Source organism: Bos indicus, chromosome 23 (genome assembly GCF_029378745.1).
Source record: "Bos indicus isolate NIAB-ARS_2022 breed Sahiwal x Tharparkar chromosome 23, NIAB-ARS_B.indTharparkar_mat_pri_1.0, whole genome shotgun sequence".
Taxonomy (NCBI): domain Eukaryota; kingdom Metazoa; phylum Chordata; class Mammalia; order Artiodactyla; family Bovidae; genus Bos; species Bos indicus.
In genome coordinates this window covers 11,375,654-11,401,523 of record NC_091782.1, presented here as the reverse complement: position 1 = coordinate 11,401,523, position 25,870 = coordinate 11,375,654, and the positions used below count along the sequence as shown (strand labels likewise).

Here is a 25,870-nt window from a genome sequence, read left to right as displayed (position 1 = left end):
ACTGACTTGTTGCATCCAACTGGTTACTGAGTAACCTCAGAAAACCAGAGTAAGCCTGGATCCAAGCCACTTCCGAGAGTGGGATCAGTTCTAACTGGCTAGATGGCTAGGAAAAGGTTGAAAAATGTTTCTTAAAGTATTCTACTTTGAGGCCCTGATGATTTTATACCCCCATGAATATTGATCTTCATTTTCTTATATTTAAGACACTGTCTTTTCACTACAAAAGAAGACCTGCTTACTTTTTAAGCTTTGGAAAATTCATAATAGATAAAAATCTATTTTATAGATAGATTGGTCACACACTGAGGTGGCAGTCCCTGAAGCCACAATCACAAATAAACCACTATTAGTGCTCGCTTTGGCAGCACATATACTAAAATTGGAACGATACAGAGAAGATTAGCATGGCCCCTGCGCAAGGATGACCCACAAGTTCGTGAAGCGTTCCATATTTTTTTGTATTACTCAGCCATTAAAAAGAATACATTTGAATCAGTTCTAATGAGGTGGATGAAACTGGAGCCTATTATACAGAGTGAAGTAAGCCAGAAGGAAAAATACCAATACAGTATACTAACGCATATATATGGAATTTAGAAAGAGGGTAACAATAACCCTGTGTACGAGACAGCAAAAGAGACACTGATGTATAGAACAGTCTTATGGACTCTGTGGGAGAGGGAGAGGGTGGGAAGATTTGGGAGAATGGCATTGAAACATGTAAACTATCATGTATGAAACGAGATGCCAGTCCAGGTTCGATGCACAATACTGGATGCTTGGGGCTAGTGCACTGGGACGACCCAGAGGGATGGTATGGGGAGGGAGGAGGGAGGAGGGTTCAGGATGGGGAACACAGGTATACCTGTGGCAGATTCATTTTGATATTTGGCAAAACTAATACAATTATGTAAAGTTTAAAAATAAAATTAAAAAAAAAAACTAAAAAAAACCAAAAAAAACCAAAAACAAATAAACCACTATTAACATTTTGGCATATACCTAACCAATATTATTCTCTATGAACAGATAGTATTTACTTTGTATGCTGTTGTTGTTTAGTCACTAAATCGTGTCTGACTCTCTGCAACCCATGAACTGTAGCCCGCCAGGCTCCTCTGTCCATGGGATTTCCCAGACAAGAATATTGGAGTGGGTTGCCATTTCCTTCTCCAGGGGATCTTCCCAACCACAAGGATCGAACCCACGTATCCTGCATTGGCAAGCAAATTCTTTACCACTGAGCCACCAGGGAAGCAGCCTTTACTTTGTGTAATTGTGATCTAACTGTACACACAATCTGGTATTCTTGTTAATTTCATATATAACATGATACTCTTACTATCACTTATTAATCAGTTTAAATTAGTTTATCTGAGTTTTTTTTTATTATAAATAACACAATAGTGAGCAATTTTGTACATCTGCCCTTTTCTATATTTAGGATAGATTTTTAAGGGGAAAACAAAAGTTCTGTATGAAAGCATATCAATCAATATTTCTTGCTCAGTTTCTTCAGTCATGTCCAAGTCTTTGCGACCCTATGAACTGTAGCCTGCCAGGTTCCTCTGTCCATGGGCTTCTCCAGGCATATACTGGAGTGGGATACCATGCCCTTCTCCAGGGGATCTTCCCAACCCAGGGATCAAATCTGGATATTTTAAGTCTCCTGCATTGTCGGGCGGGTTCTTTACCACTAATGCCCCCCCTGGGAAGCCCTAGTATTTCTTAATATATGGCCAAATTATTTTTCAAAAGGTCAATACCCATTTTTAATGGAATGTCCTCAGTGTTTTAGATTTGCTAATTTAATTTGATGGACCAAAACAGTGGTGTCTCACTGTTGAAATAATCGTAGTACATCATGATTAGGCTTGGGATAAAAAAACACCACCAAATTGAAACTATTTCAGAATTTCTGTGAGTGGAAATTCTCTTAATTTGTCATCCCGTCTGAGAATGGTTTCTAAGCAACATCAGTCACATAGGTTATGTCAAGCAAACTAGACAAAGCAAAGTCAAATAGGCACAGAATAGGACACATGGCCAAAGGCCCCAGCCTTCCTATGGGTCTTGCCTCATCCTTCCACCAAAAGTGGCCACATGGAAACAGAAGGGACTAGATGATCACGAGTTGTGGCTACTCTTCCTCTCACTGTCTGTGTAAGTAACCAGTGATCTGACTCTAAAAAGGGCATGTGGGAGCTTCCCTTGTGGTCCAGGGTTAAAACTTCGCCTTCCAATCCAGGTGGGTTATGAGTTCAATCCCTGGTCGGGGAGCTAAGATTCCACATGTCTTGCAGCTGTAAAAAACCAAAACATAAAACAGAAGCAATACTGTAACAAATTCAATAAAGATTTTAAAAGTGGTCCACATTCAAAAAACTCTAAAATAAAAGGGGCTTTTGAGAGCTGTTACTGGCCAAATGAGTCACATGGCCTTGCTGTGTCTTGTGTGTTTGACAAATTATAAAGGTGAGCAGAGGCAAATGTGGAGAATACCTATTTGATTGGACAGTGAGTGGCAGCACAGACCTGCTATTTGTATGAAATATTAGTGCAGAATACCTCTGTGTGGCAAGGCTGACCAAGTCTCTGTGGTTCCTTTGTGGAAATTTGGAAGCTCTACCCCTGAAGGGAAAATGAAGCAGGGTTTATTTTTTCCCCACAGGCTATAGTGGCTGGTATTATCCTGAGTAATGTCCTACCCTACCTTGAAGCTGTTTACACCCTACCCAGTCTGTGGAGGCAGAACCAGTATGACTGTGTGAGTGGAGATGCACTGGGGAGGTTGGGAAGGATGGAGGGGAAGCCTTCAGAGAGAGAAGAGAACAAACGAAAGTGATCAGCGTGAACCCACCATCTGATGCGTCTCTGCTGTTGCTCAAAAAACGGGAGTCAAGGTTATTTGGTGCACAGAAATACTGAGACCCCATTCCAACTATATGAAGTTGGATAAAACAGAAGTCATTAAGCAGCTGCAGTTACACACAGATCTAATAAAAAGGGTTCATCATACATGGCATATTTGAATGCCTTTTAATCTGGTTAATAGAACTACATTCCAGGAGAGGGGAAACAAATCCTAACAAGAAGAGGGCGTCTTGCCAGGAAGAGTAACTGATGGAGTGCTCCCCTTTTCTCTAGAGAAGAAAACTAGAGGACATATAGGGGAAATAGCAAGAAATGAAAGATAAGGGATGATGATGCAATGACAGGAGAGGGACCCGGAAGAGGAAAGAGATCATTTTTGGATCCAGGTCCCTGAGAAGTCAAGAGGGGAATATGGTCCAGTGTACAGTTAGAGCTTCTGGTCTTTGGAGTGGAGACAGCACTTCCAACAGCCCTGGAGAGAACAAGGGAAGGTTGAGTGCAGAGACTAGCAAATGGCAGGTGGAGTAAACAGTTAAGGGACTTTCAACCCATCTTCTTTTAAAAAAAAATTTTTTTTATTGGGGTATAGTTGCTTCAACGTTGTGCTGGTTTCAGGTGTACAGCAAAGTGAGTCAATTATACATAAACATATATCTACTCCTTTAAAAAAAATTCTTTCCCCATATACACAGTCGCGTATAAATGTCAGTCCCAACCTTCCAATGTATCCCTCCCCCTCAGCCTACCTTCTTTATGAAAATGAAAGTCAAATCACCTGCTGAGAGATGCAGTAGGTGGTGGGACAGGGGCTTGAAAAGGATATTAAAGATTCCTAATGACTATCATGGGTCTTAAAATAGCAACCAGTAATTTGGTGAGTGTTCTGGGTTGCTTTCCAAACAGTATTTCTAATCTCAATAAATTATATAAAGCAAATATTGTTAGCCCAATTTTTCACAAGCGGAAACTGATGTTTTAAGAGAAAACTAAAGAGAGATGTGACCAAGAATGCATAAAAGAATTGCTAGGCAGCCCTGGGGCCCAATCATTTGTGACAGCATCAGTCCACGTGGCTGTGGAATTTGATCTCTAAATCCTAGGTGTTGGGAGAGAAAGAGTAAAGGTGAAGACTTGTGATTTTCTCAGTTCTGCTTGTTGTCATGGTCTCCCTTTCTCCTCCTCCCTCTTTTCCATAAGCTCATTTGGATGGTGACGTTCATGTCTGCAATTTTACTGGGACTGGATATTGGACTAGTTGTTGCAGTAACTTTTGCCTTCTTCATCATCACTGTTCAGTCACACAGGTACTTTGTCTGGGGTGATAGGAGGTGGGCCATGTCAAGGTGAGGCAACTGTGACCTAAAGGCAAATGCATTTCCTTACAGAACTAAGATTCTCCTCCTGGGTCAGATCCCTAACACCAATATTTATAGAAGCTTCCAAGACTATCGGGAGGTAAGAATCCAAATGAGTCCCACTCCTTTGCCCAAAGGATGAGATGGACCAGGCCTGCTGCTTAGTATTTCTACCAAAAAAAAAACACACAAAAAAACTAAGCTCCTTTGTTCCTCTCTGCTGCACTGCAGATACGCATTTACATTTACAAAGTGATGCAGCCAGTTAAGGATAATTTTAAATGTACTTCAGAGGGAGGAGGGCCAAGAAAAAGAGAGGTGTGAAGAAATAAGAGGGGAAAAGAAGAAAGCAGGGGGTGAAAACCAGAGGGAGGAATTTGTTAGTTCTTGATGCTTATAAAGAACACAGATTCTCCAGGATGTTCTAAGGATTTTTTTTCCCCTTACTCCATGAAAGAGCTGAAAAATTGCCCTCAAGTGTGCATTTATTTGTCTTGCAGGTTGCAAACATTCCAGGGGTGAAGATCTTCCAGTGCTGCAATGCCATCACATTTGTCAATGTTCACTACCTCAAGCGCAAGGTGTTAGAGGAGGTGAGGGCTGTCCTTTGCTTCTCCCCACCTGCTTCCCTCTCAGTCCCAGAGTGTTCTCCCCTCCCCTACTCAACACTTGAATTAGACCCAGCATATGTCTTTCAGATTGAAATGGTAAAGATGCCTCTTACAGAAGAGGAAATTTATACCCTGTTCAGTCAAAATGAAGAGGGTGCACAGCGAGGAAAGATTTGTCGGTGTTACTGCAACTGTGATGAACCAGAGCCATCGCCCAGGGTTAGAAACACCTCTTCTTTTCTCCTACATTTTATAAAGAAATGCACTAGTAGAGTTTTTTTTTTAAATTATTTATTTGTTTATTTGTATGGTTGCACTGGGTCTTCGTTGCTGTGAGCAGATTTTCTCTAGTTGCAGCACGCGGCTACTCTCCAGCGCACAGGCTTCTCGTTGATTTCCTTTGTTGCGGAGCACAGACTCTAGTGTTCTTGCCTGGAGAATCCCTGGTGGACTACACTCCATGGTATCGCAAGAGTCGGACACTACTTAGCGACTAAACCACCAACCACCACAGACTTTAGGGTACACGGGCTTCAGCAGATGTGGCGCATGGGCTTCCTGCCCTGCGGCAGGTGGGATCTTCCCGGACCAGTGATCGAACCAGTGACCCCTCCATTGGCCGGCGGATTCTTATCCACTGTACCACCAGGGAAGCCCTACACTAATAGTTTTCTAAAAAAAGAGAAGAAAATCTAAACCCCTCCAGGGATTTTAACCCATAGATGAACCATGAATAATCAGAAATATCCATTTCTACTCAGAAATGGAGACAGAGGTTCCCTTTCAGGTCAGATCTTGCCCTGAGAGTAGGAGGCGGGAGATGTCTCAAGTTCTGACTTCCTTCTCAACGACCAGTGACTTATATGAGCTCAGAGCAGTCTGCTCGTTGAGATTGTCACCAGTTCCCTGGTTGTCCCTGTTTTCCTTGACTTTAATCTTAGCTCCCTGGCTGTAGATTTCTGAGAACGAGTGATTGAAAGATTGTTTCCTAATTTGCAGCAGGGTCAAGGGCAGGGTCAAACTGGCTGGGGTTCCCAAGGGTCTGTCAGGGTCTCCTAATATCACCCTGTGACCAGGGAAATGATGATGTCATGGGGAGGGCGGAGAAGAAGACATGCTTCAGAAGATTATTCTAGTGGCTGAGTTAAAGTGCTCATTCATTTCCAACTCAGATTTGGTCTAAATATTCCTTTTCCCCAGAGCAGGGCTGTTCATTTCCATCTTTGAGGATTTCATGTGTGCCTACACCCTGGAGCGGCAGCTGTATCTACACACACACACACACACATGCACACACACACATTTCCCATCCCCCTCCTCACATGGGCACCGACAAATACAGAGCATGCACTTGTGTGTGTGTGTGTGTGTGTGTCTGTGATGCAGCATGGACTGTAGCCCATCAGGCTCCTCTGTCCATTGGATTTTCTAGGCAAGAATGGAGGAGGAAATGGCAACCCACTCCAGTGTTCTTGCCTGGAGAATCCCAGGGACAGGGGAGTCTGGTGGGCTGCCAACTATGGGGTCGCACAGAGTCGGACACGACTGAAGTGACTCAGCAGCAGCAGCAGCAGCAGGCAAGAATACTGGAGTGGGTTGCCATTTCCTTCTCCAGGGGATCTTCCCATTCCGGAAATTGAACCCACATCTCCTGCGTCTCCTGCTTTGGCAGGTGGATACTGAGCCACCCGGGGAAGCCCATTCGCATTCCCATACAGCTGAATGGAGCATACTTCTCCTGAGCTCCTGGAAAATACCAACTTCTCTGCCAAGAGGACTAACTCTACTAGTAGAATTAACACTGTCTCTGATTTTTATTTTGCATCCACATTGCACTGAATATGGTAGAGAGTGTTGATAGGGCATCAGAGAATATATTTTAGAGTAGGGTACAATCATCTGGCATTTGTTGGGCTTATACTAGGGTACCCAGAACTATGACACTGTGGAAAAGCAAACCAAATGTTTAGCGGCCTCTGCCTCCAGGTCTTTCTTCTTAATTGTGGTGTAAAGCAGATAACATAACATCCAGCATCTGAACCATTTTTCAGTGTACAGTGCAGTAGTGTTAAATACATTCACCTTGTTGTGCAATCATTACCACCGTATATCTCCAGAACTGGAACTCTGACCCACTTGGCACTTCCTCTCCTTTCCAGACCCTGGCGACCACCATTAGACTTTCTGCTTCCATGAATTTGACTATTCCAGATACCTCATATAAGTGGAATCATACAGGATTTGTCTTTTTGCAACTGGCTTATTCCATTTAGCATAATGTCCTCAAGGTTCATTTGGGTTGTTCTTTATTTTAAAAGTTTTTCATGGAAAAATCTGAACGAATGCAAAAGTAGAAACAAGTATAATGAGCCTCTGTGTACCCACCAACCACTTTAAGATATATCACATCATATTCAATCATGTCATCAATACCCCTACCCACCTATAACCCATCAAAATCACAGGGTTGTTTTGGAGCAATTCATGGAATTGTAAGTCAACTGAGGGAATTGCCTGGCAGTGCAGTGGTTAGGACTCTGCTTTCACTGCTGTGGGCCCAGGCTCAATCCCTGGTCAGGGATCTCAGATTCCACAAGCTGTGCTGTCTGGCCAAAAAAAGAAACAAACTGGAGAGACAACACTCTACTAATGTGACACTTAAGGTTATTATTGTATTATATCTGTCCAAAAATATACATTATTTCCCATCTCTGAAATTTAGATGTATCATATAATCAATGGCAATATTATAGTTTAATTTGCAGTGTTTTCTTTCTTTCTTGATAGCACAAAAAGTAGTGGTGATGAAAATAGGGTGGTGAAGCACACCATGCAGCATATTGCTATGTTCTAAATTGTGTGTCTATATTCTAACAACTCTGAGACTTCAGGTGAAGAAAGATGGGCATGAACTCAAAAAGGCAGGGAAACATCACGGTAGTAACGGACTTAAGCCGGGCAGGAGAGAGAAAATTGGATTTACGTCAGGTAGGAAAAAAGAGGACTCCCAGTCCATGAATAGGTTTGGGCAGAAACACTGAGGTAAAAGTGAGCATGGGGTTGTCAGAATAGGGGCTTCCCTAAAGGCTCAGCAGTAAAGAATCCTCCTGAAATGCAGGAGACATGGGTTCGATCCCTGGGTTGGGAAGATGCCCAAACACTCCAGTTTTTTTTTTTTTTTTTTTGGAGGGGGGCGCCTGAAAAATCTCATGGACAAAGCCACCTGGCAGGCTACAGTCCAAAAGATCGCAAAGAGTCAGACACGGCTGAACTACTGATCACAAGCACATCAAGAGTAAGAAGCTTGGCCTGGGCAGTAAGTTCAGGCAGACCCAGAGGGAGCGGATTGTGAAAACTCTTGAAAGAGTGTAGAGCAGATGGAGACAAGTGGGGAGGCTCTCGGAGGTTTATTTTTTAGTATTTATTTGGCTGCACTGGGTCTTCATTGCAGCACGTGAACTCTTAGTTGCAGCGTGTGGGATCTAGTTCCCTGACCAAGGATAGAACCCAGGGCCCCTGCATTGGGAGAGTGGAGTCTTAGCCACTGGACCACCCAGGAAGTCCCTCAGAGGTTTATTCTGCCTGGAGAACCTTGAATCTCCCCACCACTGAACCCCACCGTCAGCTGTCCCCCCCAAGGCCTGGCCTCAGTGACTGTCAAGACTTGGGGAACATCTCTCTTCTTGGAACTGTAATATTATCACTTGTCCACACCATTTTTAGAAATACAATATATACTATCATGTATTGTTATCTTTACATTTTTCCCTATTTTTAAAGTTTATTTCACAAGCAGCATTATTAGAACAGATTTTTCTTGAAGAAACATCATCCCAACGTATACTTCTGTAGCAAACAAATTCTTCACTTTCCCACATGCCTTCCAGTTCTTGTCCGTATAGATTGCTGTTTTTGCTCAGTTGCCAAGTTCTGTCCAACTCTTCGAGACCCCATGGACTGCAGCACACCAGGCTTCCGTGTTCCTCAGCATCTCCTGGAGTTGGCCAAAGTTCATGTCCATTGCATTGGTGATGCCATCCAACCATCCCATCTTCTGTTGCCCTCTTTTCCTTCTGCCTTCAATCTTTCCAAGCATCAGGGTTTTTTTTCCCAATGAGTCAGCTGTTTGCATCAGGTGGGCCAAAGTATTGGAGCTTCAGCTTCAGCATCAATCCTTCCAATGAGTATTCAGGGTTGATTTCCTTTAAGATTTCCTTTATAGGTTTTTACTCATCCTTTAAATGGACATGTGCCCTCTCCCCAGGTAGAATCTGGCCACCATGACCGCAGAGTCAACATTCACCTCTTTCTTACCATTGTATTCCTGAGGCTTGGTTCTGTCCTTAAGCAATGCCAAGCACCCCAGGCCCATTAGGAGGGTAAGAGGCTGCTGCTGCTGCTGCTAAGTCGCTTCAGTCGTGTCCGGCTCTGTGTGACCTGATAGATGGCAGCCCACCAGGCTCCCCCGTCCCTGGGATTCTCCAGGCAAGAACACTGGAGTGGGTTGCCATTTCCTCTTCCAATGCATGAAAGTGAAAAGTGAAAGTGAAGTCGCTCAGTCGTGTTTGGAGTGGAAGGTAAATACAGCCATGCTTTAGGAACTTCTGTCTTCTTGAGGAAGTTTGACAGACAACAGTTTCACTGATAAAAGAAGGAGGGTTGAGAAAAGGGACTGATGGAAGAAATCCTGGTTTGGCCAAAAAGTTTGTTCAACTTTTCCATAAGCAATTATAATCCAATACTTCAAAGTTATAGTAGGTGCTGGAGACTAATTAGAACCCAGGGATGAGGGAAAAGAATAAAGATGATTTAAAGTCTGGCTCACTAGGACACGGAGAAGGCAACGGCACCCCACTCCAGTACTCTTGCCTGGAAAATCCCACGGACAGAGGAGCCTGGTGGGCTGCAGTCCATGGGGTCGCTAAGAGTCGGACATGACTGAGTGACTTTGCTTTCACTTTTCACTTTCATGCATTGGAGAAGGAAATGGCAACCCACTCCAGTGTTCTTGCCTGGAGAATCCCAGGGACGGGGGAGCCTGGTGGGCTGCCGTCTATGGGGTCGCACAGAGTCGGACACGACTGAAGTGATTTAGCATCACTAGGACACTGATAATGTCGCTGATGCACGTGGGGGAAGTTGGTGGGGCGGGGAAGGGGATGCTGTGAGTGGTGAGGATCAGGGAAGATGAATGTGGCTTTATATACATTGTTGTTTAGTAGCTTGTGTCCGAATCTTGTGACCCCATAGATTGTAGCCCATCAGGCTCCTCTGTCCATGGGATTTCCCAGGCAAGAATACCGGAGTGGGTAGCCATTCCCTTCTCCAGGGGATCTTCCCAAGCCAGGGATCGAACTTGCATCTCCTGCTTGGCAGGAAGATTCTTTACCACTAAGCCACCAGGAAAGCCCATGCGTAAACAGATGGCTAATGGGAAGCTGCTGGATAGCACGGGGAGCTCAACACTGTGCTGTGTGACAACCTAGAGGGATGGGATGGACTGAGGGAGGGAGATTCAAGAGGGAGGGGATGTGTATACTACTTGTGGCTAATTCACGTTGTTGTATGGAAGAAGCCAATATAATATTGTAAAGCAATTATCCTCCAATGAAGAAAAAGATCAATATGGTTTTAGTCACAAGCTAGAAGTGACAATGAAATATCTAAGGAGAAAGGTATAGTGCGTGGTCTGTGTTTTCTAAGAGTTTTCCAAGAGCAAGGGAAGTGAATTAGTAGATAGAAACAGCATAGTTGCAAATACTTCCAGCCTTATTGGAGTCTTATCATAGTCCTCCCCTAACTCTATTGTCCCAGGTTATTTACACAGAACGATATGAAGTTCAACGGGGCCGAGAGTCCTCCTTCATTAACCTGGTCCGCTGCTCACGTTTTGAGAGCATGAACACAGCCCAAACTATGTCTGAAGACCAAGTACCGTACATAACATCTTCCTCATCTCAGAGAAACCCAAACTATGAGGAGGTGGAGAAAGTTTGGCTTTCTGATGACCCCTCCAGGAGCATGACGATCACACTCCCTGAGGCTTCTGATACTCAGGTCAGGGCTACAAAACTCCTGCCTTACTCGACTTCAACTATTCTACCCAGCATCCACACCATCATCTTGGACTTCTCCATGGTACATCTTGTGGACGCACGGGCTTTGGTTGTATTAAGACAGGTAAGTACTAAGGAGGTGTTCACAAGAGCTCTGATCCCTGACTGAGTCCTGTTAGTCACTGATCAGCCGCTCTGTGACTCCTAGGCCACTAGAAACTTGCATACCAAAGACAGTTTAAGGTCAACCAGAATAAAAAGAAAATGAAGCAACTCTGATTTACTAAACAAGGGTTGGTTCCCTAAGCATGGCATGTTGTTTCTCAAGGACTAAAAATCAGAAAACTCTTAACACCATTGAAACAACGATCTGTGCCATGCCCAGCAACTCCCGGCACATCCTGGGAGTTAGCTACAAAAAATTTCAAGGAATAGGTTCAAATGCTACAGAAAAGAGTTCACACAGAATTCTCTACTATTCAGCTGCTCTAAAAGGTACTCAGGAGGTTTGAAGAAGTTGTGATGAAGTGACACATCAAGTGTGAGGTTGCCCAGTCCAGTACCCAAGTCCAGACCCATAAGGATCTTCCCCGGTTCCCTCTTCATTGCCTGCCTCTTTGGGTGAAAAAGGCAGGAAAGATTTTTCCTTCAAAAGCAGTGTTCCCTGAGTCCTGATTTCTCTCCCACCGTCTCGTTTCTCAGACAGTTTTCATTTCTCTCCTTCTTGTACAAATACGGACAGTTTAGGGGCACAACCAACCATACTGTTTTTATTGTTTAATGTCTCATAAGCACAAAATGGGTTTTCCTGGTTGCTCAGATGGTGAACAATCCACCTGCAGTGTAGGATACCTGGGTTTGATCCCTGGGTTGGGAAGATCCGCTGGAAAAGGGCATGGCCATCCACTCTTCTTGCCTGAAGGATCCCCATGGATAGAGGAGCCTGTGGGCTACAGTCCACGGGGTCGCAAAGAGTCGGACACAACTGAACAACTAAGCACAGCACACAGCAAGCACAAAATAGTGCTGTGGGAAGCTGCTAGTGGGAACCTGCCAATAAAGCACAGGGAGCTCAGCTCCGTGCTCTGTCATGACCTAGAGGGTGGGTGCAGGGAGAGTAGAAGCGAGGTCCAAGAGAGAGGGGATGTATTATACATATAGCTGATTCACTTCATTGTACAGCAGAAACTAATGCAACATTGTAAAGCAATCATATTCCAATTTTAAAATCTCATAAGTATCTTTTTCTCAGGCAGCTTTTCTCTTTTCTTTCTCTCTCGCTATTGCTCCTGCTGGCTCAGTTTCACATATCCTGAATCCACTCGCTTCCCAGCTCTGACTGCACCCACCTTTTTTTTTTTTTTGAGAGCTGCTCCTTCAGCTGACTTTCCTTCTTTTATGCTCAAATTCTATGTAACAAAATATTTATAAATATTTTATCCTATTTCTTATTCCCAAGCAAATATGATTCTGTTTTAAGTGAATCCAGCTCCTCTTTGGTCTAAGGCAATAGGAAGCTTGTCATAGCAGAAAGTGGTCTGTGGATGTGTGCTCTATCCTGGCTTGACTGCCACCCCCTGTCCACTGGACCTAAGGTAACTTATTAAATTGTATTGGGTCTTGGTTTCCTCATCTATGAAATGAGAGGCTGAGAAGAGGTTTACATTAAGAGTTATCCCATCCATGAGACCCTCTCCCTTCCACCGCCCCCCCCAACTCCATTTGTAGACTCAGATATACTTGATTATATCTTATCTTTGGGACTGCCCCATTTTCAGTTCAGTTCAGCCGCTCAGTCGTGTCCGACTCTTTGCGACCCCATGAATCGCAGCACGCCAGGCCTCCCTGTCCATCACCAACTCCCGGAGTTCACCCAGACTCACGACCATTGAGTCAGTGATGCCATCCAGCCATCTCATCCTCTGTCTTCCCCTTCTCCTCTTGCCCCCAATCCCTCCCAGCATCAGAGTCTTTTCCAATGAGTCAACTCTTTGCATGAGGTAGCCAAGTACTGGAGTTTCAGCTTTAGCATCATTCCTCCCAAAGAAATCCCAGGGCTGATCTCCTTCAGAATGGACTGGTTGGATCTCCTTGCAGTCCAAGGGACTCTCAAGAGTCTTCTCCAACACCACAGTTCAAAAGCATCAATTCTTTGGCGCTCAGTTTTCTTCACAGTCCAACTCTCACATCCATACATGACCACTGGAAAAACCATAGCCTTGACTAGACAGACCTTTGTTGGCAAAGTAATGTCTCTGCTTTTGAATATGCTATCTAGGTTGGTCATAACTTTCCTTCCAAGGAATAAGCGTCTTTTAATTTCATGGCTGTAGTCACAATCTGCAGTGATTTTGGAGCCCCCAAAAATAAAGTCTGACACTGTTTCCACTGTTTCCCCATCTATTTCCCATGAAGTGATGGGACCGGATGCCATGATCTTCATTTTCTGAATGTTGAGCTTTAAGCAAACTTTTTCACTCTCCTCTTTCACTTTCATCAAGAGGCTTTTGAGTTCCTCTTCACTTTCTGCCATAAGGGTGGTGTCATCTGCATATCTGAGGTTATTGATATTTCTCCCGGAAATCTTGATTCCAGCTTGTGTTTCTTCCAGTCCAGTGTTTCTCATGATGTACTCTGCATATAAGTTAAATAAGCAGGGTGACAATATACAGCCTTGACGGACTCCTTTTCCTATTTGGAACCAGTCTGTTGTTCCATGTCCAGTTCTAACTGTTGCTTCCTGACCTGCGTACACATTTCTCAAGATGCAGATCAGGTGGTCTGGTATTCCCATCTCTTTCAGGATTTTCCACAGTTTATTGTGATCCACACAGTCAAAGGCTTTGGCATAGTCAATAAAGCAGAAATAGATGTTTTTCTGGAACTCTCTTGCTTTTTCCATGATCCAGTGGATGTTGGCAATTTGATCTCTGGTTCCTCTGCCTTTTCTAAAACCAGCCTGAACATCAGGAAGTTCACAGTTCATGTGTTGCTGAAGCCTGGCTTGGAGAATTTTGAGCATTACTTTACTAGCGTGTGAGATGAGGGCAATTGTGCGGTAGTTTGAGCATTCTTTGGCATTGCCTTTCTTTGGGATTGGAATGAAAACTGACCTTTTCCAGTCCTGTGGCCACTGCTGAGTTTTCCAAATTTGCTGGCATATCGAGTGCAGCACTTTCACAGCATCATCTTTCAGGATTTGAAATAGCTCAACTGGAATTCCATCACCTCCACTAGCTTTGTTCATAGTGATGCTTTCTAAGGCCCAGTTGACTTCACATTCCAGGATGTCTGGCTCTAGGTCAGTGATCACACCATCGTGATTATCTGGGTCATGAAGATCTTTTTTGTACAGTTCTTCTGTGTATTCTTGCCATCTCTTCTTAATATCTTCTGCTTCTGTTAGGTCCATACCATTTCTGTCCTTTATCGAGCCCATCTTTGCATGAAATGTTCCCTTGGTATCTCTAATTTTCTTGAAGAGATCTCTAGTCTTTCCCATTCTGTTGTTTTCCTCTATTTCTTTGCATTGATCACTGAGGAAGGCTTTCTTATCTCTTCTTGCTATTCTTTGGAACTCTGCATTCAGATGCTTATATCTTTCTTTTTTTCCTTTGCTTTTCGCTTCTCTTCTTTTCACAGCTATTTGTAAGGCTTCCCCAGACAGCCATTTTGCTTTTTTGCATTTCTTTTCCATGGGGATGGTCTTGATCCCTGTCTTCTGTACAATGTCACGAACCTCAGTCCATAGTTCATCAGGCACTCTATCTATCAGATCTAGGCCCTTAAATCTATTTCTCACTCCCACTGTATAATCATAAAGGATTTGATTTAGGTCATACCTGAATGGTCTAGTGGTTTTCCCTACTTTCTTCAATTTAAGTCTGAATTTGGCAGTAAGGAGTTCATGATCTGAGCCACAGTCCGCTCCTGGTCTTGTTTTTGTTGACTGTATAGAGCTTCTCCATCTTTGGCTGCAAAGAATATAATCAATCTGATTTCAGTGTTGACCATCTGGTGATGTCCATGTGTAGAGTCTTCTCTTGTGTTGTTGGAAGAGGGTGTTTGCTACGACCAGTGCATTTTCTTGGCAAAACTCTATTAGTCTTTGCCCTGCTTCATTCCGTATTCCAAGGCCAAATTTGCCTGTTACTCCAGGTGCTTCTTGACTTCCTACTTTTGCATTCTAGTCCCCTATAATGAAAAGGACATCTTTTTTGGGTGTTAGTTCTAAAACGTCTTGTAGGTCTTCATAGAACCATTCAACTTCAGCTTCTTCAGCGTTACTGAAGAAGCTTAGACTTGGATTACTGTGATATTGAATGGTTTGCCTTGGAAACGAAGAGAGATCATTCTGTCGTTTTTGAGGTTATAGTAAATTTGGGCTGTGTTCTCTTCTCCCACTCTTACACTGTAGTTGTAACTTTAGATTTCATTGACCTTACATTATTGAATGTCTCTTACGTGCCAGACTGAGCTGAGCACATTTATATACACTGTTTCATTTAGTTCTCACAACAGCCCTGAGAGACAAGCTATATTTCCCCCTAAGAGTCCTGGGCTCACAGCCAGGAAGGGACCAGTCCAGCGCTGGAACTTAAAGCCTCTGGCTTGATATCACTCTTCCCCCTGTTCTGTAGCTGTGCCATCCTCTCCTCCCCCTCTCTCTCGTCTTTCATTTTTGTGGAGGCACCATATGGTCTGGTCCTTGGCATGACCCTTCCACACCTGGCCTATGTTGATGACTCTCTGCCCCAGGTCTCGTCAGGCACCTTAACTCTGCAGCTGTCAGAGACTCACCGCGCACTCTCACACTTTAAAAAATTGCAAGTTACTCCCCAGAGGTCTGACCCTGTGTTTGTTTCTGGTTTGGTTTGTAGCTTCTTTAGTCAGGGCATTTGAGAGGAGTGATTTCTTTGATGCTAGCATCACCAAGGAGAAGGCAATGGCACCCCACTCCAGTACTCTTGCCTGGAAATCCCATGGACGGAGGAGCCTGGTAGGCTGCAGTCCCTGGGGTCACTAAGAGTCGGACACAACTGAGCGACTTCACTTTCACTTTTCACTTTCATGCATTGGAGAAGGAAATGGCAACCCACTCCAGTGTTCTTGCATGGAGAATCCCAGGGACGGGGGAGCCTGGTGGGCTGCCATCTATGGAGTTGCACAGAGTCGGACACGACTGAAGCGACTTAGCAGCAGCATCACCAAGGCCCAGCCGTTCTTTGTCCTCCCTAACTCTGTGCTGTTTGTTTTGCTCTATACTGCTTTGTTGGAGGAAATCATCGCTTTGTTTACTTCATAATTGATAACTAAAACTCCTTAGGAAAAATCCCAGTGGTTGATCTTATTAGAGATAATTACTCCATTCAAGCTCCTTTTTTAAAAAACTTTTATTTATTTGTTCACTTTTGGCTGCACTGAGTCCTCACTGCTGAGCGTAAGCTTTCTTCAGTTGTGGTGAGTAGGGGCTACTCGTTATTGAGGTGCAAGGGCCTCAACAAGTGCAAAGAACTTTCAGTGCTGGAACTTAAAAGCCATTGCAGTGGCTTTTCTCGTTGCAGAGCATGGATGGGCTCTAGGCGCATGGGCTTCAGTAGTTGCGGCTCACAGGCTCCGGAGCTTGGGTTCAGTACTTGTGGCACATGGGCTTAGTTGCCCCACAGCACGTAGGATCTTCCTGAACCAAGGATCAAACCCATGTCCCCTGCATTGCAAGGCAGATTCTTAATCACTGGATCACCAGGGAATTCCTCAGCTACATTCATGAGATTTGAATCTCCCACTGCTTGTCATCTAGAGTCTGTCTATGGTGGCTCTTTACCAAATCACTCTGTGATTTACCATTTGATCAAGAATGACTTTCTTATTTCTTCCTGGTAGTGAAAGAAGCAGAGTCTGTCTATTTTGTTTCTTTTGACACTTCAACTTAGGCCCAGGGTTAGAACCTGTTGAGTCTTAGAGTATTAAGGTTCGTGGTGACTTGTTTTGAGTTGAACATTAAGATTTATAGTCCCAGAGCATATGAATGTGTGTATGTATGTGTGTGTTTGTGTGTGTGCATAGGCTGAAATATATACTTGAGGTCAGTATTTGATGTTTATTAATCTGAAGTTAAGTATCTGATGTTTTATTAAATTCAAATACAGGTTTGCAGAGCAGTTCTGAATATGACCCTGAGGGTCCCTGAATACTGTTCCCAACTGCGTCGCTTGACCATCTCTGGGCCAGAACTTGCCACCTCTGTCCAGTGAACTCCAGAGAGAAGGGAGTCACGTGCAAACACTAAGCAATAATACCAAGTTGTGGTTGTTTGTGAGGACCATCCAGTGTGTCCCTGTCACGCCTGTGCCCATGTCTAGCCTAGCACCATCTTCACTTGAACACTATCTCTTTATGTGAACTGTTTCCCCACTTCAGATCACGGACAACCCTCCCTCTCACTCCCCACCCTGCACGAGATCATCTGATTCTCTTCTGTGTTCCTGGCATTTTGGCCATTTCCTGGCCTATAGCAGTTTGCTCATCATATGTTTACAGAGCTGAATGGGTATGAGGTACATATACCCCAGACAAGTGAATGACCAAAGAGTTTGGAAAATTCAGCGAATTCAAAGGCCCTGTCCTCTCCTGAGTGTGAAGACCTCTATCACAGCTTTACTCTCTCCCCACAGATGTTCAGCGCTTTCCAAAACGCCAACATCTTGGTGCTCATTGCAGGGTGTCACTGTGAGTATCCCTCCTCCCAGGCAGAGGGCTGCGTTTTGAATCCTGGGTCCTCTCCTCCCCAGGTGTCTGACCCTGTGTATGTTCCTGGTTTGGTTTGTAGCTTTTGTGGTCAGGTCACTTGAGAAGAATGATTTCTTTGATGCTGGCATCACTAAGGCCCAGCTGTTCCTCACCCTCCACGATGCTGTGCTATTTGCTTTGTCAAGGAAGTTGCCAGAGTCCTCCGAGTTAAGTGTGGACGAATCAGAGACCGTCATACAGGAAACCTTCTCAGAGACAGACAAGGTTGGATGATGTGAGGCAACGGGAGTTGGGGGGAGGTAGGGGGAATGTCTAATTAGAGAGAGATGAGCAATGTGCAGGGCAGGTTTGAGTGTGGCTGTCCCAGAATGTGAGATGCTGGAGGGTTCCCTTACCAATTGGTAAAGAGCAGTCAACCTGGTCCCCAGGTTCCCACACTGCCATGACATCTGCATGTCATTCAGGATCCTTTCCCAACCGCAGAAGGGTTACCCCACCCAGAAGGGGCCTCGAGAATCCTTTCACAGCAAGCTCGGTTACTGCCAGTGCCTTACTGGTTAATACCTATTTTAAATATCTCCCTTAGCTATGCCCCTACCCTACCCTTGGGATGAATAATAAAACTGACAAACTTCCAGACGTAAAGATCTGTCAGTCTATTTATGACTAGAGCAAAAGGTAGGGATTATGGACAGATGCAAAGCTGAAGAAGACAGCAAGGGTCCAGGTCATGAAGGGCCTTACACGCAGTGCCAGGGATTATACTAAGTCCCCTACATACAAATGAGTTCTGCTCCCAGAGTGCGTTCATAAGTCCAACAAAGCTAGCCTAGGTACCCAAGTAACACAATTGGCTGTATAGTACTGTACTGTAATAGGTTTATAATACTTTCCACACAAATAACACATAAAAACAAACACAAAAAAATAAACATTTCAAGTCTAACAGTACCTTGCAAAGTACAATAGTACAGGACAACAGCTGGCATCCAGGGGCTGGCATCGAGTGAACAGGTAAGAAGAGTTACTGACTGGAGGCAGGGAAAAGAGGTGGGAGATGGTAGAGCTGAAGGATCGTCAGCAATAGGAGATGGAGGGCAAGCTGCAATGTCACTCATGCCTAACATTGACAGGCAGAGGTTCTGGTTCCTTGCTGGAACCAGATGCGCATTCACATCTTTGGAAGCTCGCAACTTGGTTTGTATGTAGGGGACATACTATACATTAGGGGGTTGGAAAGACAAGTAAAATCAAGAAGACAAGACATTCGGGAATGCTGACAAGACCACAGTTGTTTAACTGGATGATCATGAAATCCAGGCTGGCTTAGAAAAACTAGAGAAGTTGGAGGTTATGGATTAATAGAGCCTGAAGCATAGTAAGTAACTGGGAAACTAGAGAGTGCCAAGAAGATGAAAAGCAAATTTAGGCCAGAAATATTTTCTACTTTGCCAGGAACCCATGCTTTCTGGTACATTAAGTCCTACTATATTCTGAAATTCCTTGACTGTTCAAAAATTAAATGTACTTGGGAAGTTTCAACCCATCTAACTGTGTGTATTTCAGAAAGAAGAATCAAGACATAAAACAAACAGAAGTCTTATAGAAGCCCCCAGAAGTAAAAGTCCAGGCTTCTCCTTACTCCCAGACCCAGAGATGGAGGAGGAATCAGACTTGGATCTATATTCCACGATACAGATGTCTAAAGACCATGGGCTGGATCTGGACCTAGACCTGGATCGTGAGGTGGAGCCTGAGTCAGAGCTGGAGCCTGAATCCGAGCTGGATCAAGAGACAGAGCTCGAGCCTGAGCCAGAGGCCAGTCCCAAGCCAAATAGGCAGAAGTACTGGTCTCTGTTTAGGGCTATAATTCCCAGATCCCCAACTCAGACTCAGGCTAGGACACAGTCAGTAGACAGGAGACATCAAAATGTGAAACCATATACATCCAAGGCTGACACCAGTGAGGATGCCTTGGAGATCTAGGAGTAAGGCATCACATTTCCTTGGCAAATCCTCCCCACCCAAACAGGGCCACTTGGCCCGGAGATGCAGGTTACTTACAAACTAGCAGTACTTGCTTGGTGACTCCTCCACCTGCTGGCCTCCTTCCGTGCTCAGCACTGGGATCGCACTCCCAGATCACAATGCTAACCAACCAAGAATTATCTCTGAATTCCTTATCCAGGCTCACTTCATCTCATCTTCACCAGAGGTTCCACTGAGGACTTCCTTCTTCATACCCCTCACCCTTGAGATTTTTTTTCAGACCACCTCTAACTTATTCCCCTCATCTCTGTTCCCCTTCCTCCAAAGAGATGAGGCTCAAATAAAATACATAACTCTAGTTATATCTGGACCCTTCCTGCATCTTCTCTCTTCTCTGAATTCTATATGCTGAAGAAAATGTCAGGGGGAAGAAATTCCAGAAGTGGGTACACGGGAAGAAAGGAGCAATAGAAAGAAAAACTGCGTAGCATCTGTACTTTATATGTAAGTTATCTCCACTGTGGCTTCCCTGGTGGCTGAGATGTGAAAGAATCCACCTGCAATGCAGGAGACTCAGGTTCTAATCCCTGGGTTGGGAAGATCCCTTGGAGTAGGAAATGGCAATCCACTCCAGTATTCTTGCCTGGAAAATTCCATGGACAGAGAATCGGATACGACTGAGCGACTGACACTCTACTATCTCCACTGTACTGGGGGAAATAGGCAGGTTAAGTCAGGCCAGCCTGTGAAGGCCTGTAGTACAAAGAACTGTTAAGCTGAAAACAGTTTTGCCATCACTCCAAGGTCAGGATCTTGACAGTTTCAGAAGGCCAATAAACTGGACCACCTGATGTGAATGTTAGCTCTATACAACTCCCCGTGGTCTTCAGATTACCTTCACCATTACTTCTTTCTTACAGGTTTTTAAGATACAGGCAATCTAGAATCTGTACTGTCAGTGGGCCAAATTCAGTTAAAATCTGTGACAGACACAAACTCCTTAGGAATGGAGAAAGTCAATCAAGTCACTAGTTTGGTCCAAATTCATTAAAGAAAATTTCCCCTCCTCCATTAAAAAAGTCTAGTATTAAGGTACAACCTGAAGAGAAATATAATCTCCTGGGCAAAGGCATATGGAATACTGAATTTTATTTCCCACTCAGTAAACAATATTCCTCTTGCTTAGATAATCAACTTCTCTCACCTGTTAGATGAAGGAAATACTTGTTAAAGTGTGTCTCTTATCACAGAGCTAGCAGGTGCATTTACTCATTCTGCAGACATTAAGCATCTGCTACAGCACCCCAACTGTGGGCTAAGTAAAATAGTAATATCCCTCCCTACCTGACACATGTATAAAGTGAGACATAAGTTTTGTAACTAGCCCAAGGTCATATACAATCATAGACAACCTTAAAAGAGGTGGGAGCCCAAGTCACAAGCTTCGTTTGTTCCTGTTTACTCAGCACATTTACTGAACTCCTACTATGTGCCAACCATGGTCCCAAGTGCTGAAGACACAAAACAAGCAGTATAGATGACAAAAATAATTATAAATTGTGATAAGTACCCTGAAGATAAAATACCAGAAACCCAGAGGGCATAACATCAGGAGGACCTGTACCTATCTTGGGTGCAGGTCCTCTCGAAGAGGTCCTCTCAAAGCATCTATCACAGAAGCTCTTCCTATGGTGATGGCATATGGCCTTGCATCGGATAGACAAGAGAGAGACTTAAAGCAGGGCCCAATGACTGCTAGGAAAGCAGAACCAGACGGGTGACCAAGAGTGGTGACCGTGGGTAAGTACAGAAGCTGGGCACTCAGGGACACCCACAGGTGGAGCCTCAGGGTGATTACTATGGCCCCAAGGGTTCAACCAGAAACTGGGTCAGACCAGGAATGAACTGTCAGGAACATTGAACTGTGGCAGGAACAGGCACAGAAACGTTTCAAAACCAAGAAAACATTTCACATTTAAAACAGGAGACTAGGAAGTGCATGGAGAGCCCAGTTTCTGTGAATGGCTGCCCTCTCATCCCAGCTCCCTTTCATGCCCACATTTCCATCAGCGGAAGGTCTTTCTGACCTGGCTTCTGACACTGGTAGAGTTTAGACTTTGGTTCTTTCTGTTATAACTGCAACAGAGCTAAAAATTGACTTTCATGCATGACCTCAGAATGACCAACCTGATGCTTGGACTACAGTCTATCTTTAAAGAACATTCTCTATAAACCCATAGCATCCATCCCCACCCAAAATAAGAATAAAAATGGTCAACTGATTGTAAATAGTTCAGCATTAAAGAAAGAATAAAGTGAGCAACAATTCAAAGGCTGAGTCTTCTTCCAAAATGCAGGTCACCTGAAATTCTGACATTTCAAACTTTACAAAATGCCATGGTTTGGATTGGTTGGCTCACTTTCATTGCATGGTTATCATTGCAGATTTTATATCTCTCATGGGAAATTGGAGAAAAATTCTAAAGCCCAAAAAACTAGTATAGGCCAGATCTGAAAGTATAATTATTTTAGCACAAATCCCTGATGGATTAGTTGGTAAAGTAACTGCCTGCAATGCAGGAGACCCCGATTTGATCCCTGGGTTGGGAAGATCCCCTGGAGAAGGGAAAGGCCTGTATTCTGGCCTGGAGAATTCCATAGACTGTATAGTCCATGGGGTTGCAAAGAGTTGGACACGACTGAGTGACTTTTTCACTTTCACTGAAAAAAAAAGACCTCAAAGTGTCTATGTTCTACAGTAAATGGATTATAGGGGTATGATTTATATTAATGCGTATTAAAAACTAAGTGAAATCAATAGAACTGTAGAAAAGTAGGTTTGGAAAAAAATTGGTCAAAATAGGTGGCCCTAGGTAGCTGTCTTTAAATCCATTAAACATCACAAAGCCCAATGGATTGTAACTTGATCTTACCCATATCTTATTTAGATGATATTTAGATGAGACTTTGCACTTAGACTTTTGAGTTGCTGCTATGTGAGAAGGTCATGAAGTTTGGGGAGCCAGAGATGGAATGCTATGGTCTAAATGTGTTGTCCCAAATTCATATGTTGAAATCCTAATCCCAAGATAATGGTATTAGGAGATGGGGCCTTTGGGAGGTAATTAGGTCACCCTTATAATTATTAATGGGATTACTGGCCTTATATAAGAGGCCTCAGAGAGATCCCTCCTCCCACTCTATGAGAACACAGCAAGGAAACAGCCATCCATGAGCTAGGAAGTGGGTTTCCACCAGACACCTAACCTGCCAGCACTTTGATCTTGGACTTCCCAGCCTCCAAAACTGTGAGAAATAAATTTCTGCTATTTATAAACCACTCATTCTATTGTATTTTGTTATAACAGCCCAAATGGACTAACATGCCCAATGACTTAACTATACTGCATCTAGATTCAATGCTCATTTATCAGTAGAAATACAGGAAGTAATGGCAAAATCCATAATCCATGATGGCATAATAATCTTGAGATCATAGAATCTCAGTGCTAAAAAGGAACTTGAGGGTCATCCAGACTAATTTTACCCATCCAGGCTCCTACAGTTAAATTTAATTAAACACATACTTATTGGAAGACTCACTGTATCCCAAATACTCCATGTTTCCATAATCTATTACTGTGTAACAATGGACCCAAAATTTAGTGGCTTAAACAGTAGTCATATATTTGCTCACAATCCTCAATCTGGGCTGGGTTTACCTGGGCCCATTCATGAGGCTGTAGTCATCTAGAGATCCGCCTGGGGCTAGAATTGAAGATGGCTTTGCTCACAAGTCGTGGGGTCTCTGCTGAGATGGAGGGAAGAACTGGAAACTGGCCAGGCAGTGATCTTTTTCTCTGCAAGATTTCTCCAGAAGGGTACCTGGACTTCACACGGTGGATCAAGGCAGCGTGTCATCCACCACATTCTGCTAATCAAAGTAAAGTGACAAGGCCAGCCTTAATTCAGTGTGAGGGCAAATAACCTCTACTAATTTTTTAACAAGTCTTTATTACAATATCACTTCTGTTTTATGTTTTGGTTTTTTGGCTGAAAGGCATGTGAGATCCTAGCTCCCCAACCAGGGATCAAATCATTGGAAGGCAAAATCTTAACCACTGGACTGCCAGGGAAGTCCCATATACTCCACTTCTTGTAGGGGAAATAATTTATGGCCATTTTTAAACCACCACACTATGAGAAGCATGAGGATAAAAGAATGAATAAAACACGATGTCTCCCCTCAGGAAGCTCCAAGCTTACAAATAGGCCATGTGGGGAGGGAGTGTCATGCCTCCTAAATGAAAGTATGGAAATATAGATGACAGGAAGGGTTAGAAAGAAAGTGCGTCAGAGAAGCGAAGAAATGACACCTGAGCCGGGCTCAATTGAGACTAAGTGGGATAAACCCGAGGTTCTCGATGGGCCAAGGATGAGCAGGGGCGCTACATCTGCTGTGGAGCAAGTGTCCGGTTGGGGTGGGCACCAAGAAAAATCTTGCGTTTTGTTCTGGGAAACAGTTTGATCACTTCAGGTATGACTTGTATGCATTGTTAGGTGAGACTACAACATCATTTGTGTAGGGCTAAATTATTCCCCTAAATTGGGACAAAGTCTTTCTAAAAACTCTCTGAATACTGCTCTGAATATTGGACTTAACAAAATCAAAGGAACCTCATGCTTGAATTAGTTTTGTCTTATCTTAAAAATCTGCTGATGGAGACGTTTTTGAGCTTGTGATGTAGTTTTGAAGTGAAAGTGAAACTCACTCAGTTGTGTCCGACTCTTTGTGAAATATAGCTTTTTGTGTCTTTTTCTGGCCGCATCAGACAACATGCAGGATCTTAATTCCCACCCAGGGAATGAACCCCGGCCCCAGTGATGGAAACGTGGAATCCTAACCAATGGACCTCCAGGGAAGTCCTCAAAATACAGTTTTCATTGTAAGAATAATACTCTTTAATGAAAATCTATAAAATACAGAAAAGCAGGGAGTAGAGGGGAAAATTTTTTGAACTGTGGTGCTGGAGAAGACTCTTGAGAGTCCTGTGGACTGCAAGGAGATCCAACCAGTCCATCCTAAAGGAAATCATGTCTGAATATTCATTGGAAGAACTGATGCTGAAGCTGAAACTCCAATACTTTGGCCACCTGATGCGAAGAGCTGACTCATTGGAAAAGACCCTGATGCAGGGAAAGATTGAAGGCGGGAGGAGAAGGGGACAACAGAGGATGAGATGGCTGGATGGCATCACCAACTCAATGGACATGAGTTTGAGTAAACTCCGGGAGTTGGTGATGGACAGGAAGGCCTGGCGTGCTACAGTCTGTGGGGTCGCAAAGAGTCGGACACGACTGAGTCACTGAACTGAACTGAACTGAGGGGAAGAAATCTGTACTTTCATTCCCTAGTGATAAATCCTGTGAACATTCTGGAGTGTTTCTCTTGCTTTACTAGAAAGCACAGAGTTGTCATATAATAAAGGGATTCTTCCCTCCCAAAGTTCAGTTAAGTCACTCAGTCATGTCCGACTCTTTGCAACCCCATGAATCACAGCACGCCAGGCCTCCCTGTCCATCACCAACTCCCAGAGTTCACTCAGACTCACGTCCATCGAGTCAGCGATGCCATCCAGCCATCTCATCCTCTGTCGTCCCCTTCTCCTCCTCCCCCAATCCCTCCCAGAATCAGAGTCTTTTCCAATGAGTCAACTCTTCGCATCAGGTGGCCAAAGTACTGGAGTTTCAGCTTTAGCATCATTCCTTCGAAAGAAATCCCAGGGCTGATCTCCTTCAGAATGGACTGGTTGAATCTCCTTGCAGTCCAAGGGGCTCTCAAGAGTCTTCTCCAACACCACAGTTCAAAGCATCAATTCTTCGGTGCTCAGCCTTCTTCACAGTCCAACTCTCACATCCATACATGACCACAGGAAAAACTATAGCCTTGACTAGACGAATCTTTGTTGGCAAAGTAATGTCTCTGCTTTTGAATATGCTGTCTAGGTTGGTCATAACTTTCCTTCCAAGGAGTTAGCGTCTTTTAATTTCATGGCTGCAGTCACCATCTGCAGTGATTTTGGAGCCCAAAAAAATAAAGTCTGACACTGTTTCCACTGTTTCCCCATCTATTTCCCATGAAGTGATGGGACCAGATGCCATGATCTTCGGTTTTCTGAATGTTGAGCTTTAAGCCAACTTTTTCACTCTCCACTTTCACTTTCATCAAGAG

General features: G+C 44.0%; 1 protein-coding gene and 1 non-coding gene across 10 annotated transcripts in view; both read left to right on the top strand.

The window, feature by feature from the left end:
• The window catches only part of SLC26A8 (solute carrier family 26 member 8), an 88,938-nt gene extending 68,930 nt beyond the window's left edge, over positions 1–20,008 (top strand). For 7 of the 9 annotated variants that reach the window (XM_019985716.2, XM_070777416.1, XM_070777419.1 and 4 more), the window contains 9 exons: positions 2,675–2,770; positions 4,075–4,181; positions 4,263–4,332; positions 4,733–4,825; positions 4,931–5,062; positions 10,658–11,023; positions 17,574–17,628; positions 17,729–17,913; positions 19,216–20,008. In XM_019985716.2, coding sequence (XP_019841275.2) covers positions 2,675–2,770; positions 4,075–4,181; positions 4,263–4,332; positions 4,733–4,825; positions 4,931–5,062; positions 10,658–11,023; positions 17,574–17,628; positions 17,729–17,913; positions 19,216–19,635 — 1,524 coding nt within the window. In that variant the 3' untranslated portion in view covers positions 19,636–20,008. Of the gene's footprint in view, positions 1–2,674; positions 2,771–4,074; positions 4,182–4,262; positions 4,333–4,732; positions 4,826–4,930; positions 5,063–10,657; positions 11,024–17,048; positions 17,629–17,728; positions 17,914–19,215 lie in introns of those variants that run through there. The other 2 variants (XM_070777418.1, XM_070777420.1) reach the window with 2 other exon arrangements.
• LOC139179179 (U6 spliceosomal RNA) lies at positions 353–459 on the top strand. Its single transcript, XR_011563602.1, has one exon. It is a non-coding gene; the product is annotated as a U6 spliceosomal RNA (small nuclear RNA).
• Positions 20,009–25,870: the final 5,862 nt, after the last annotated feature.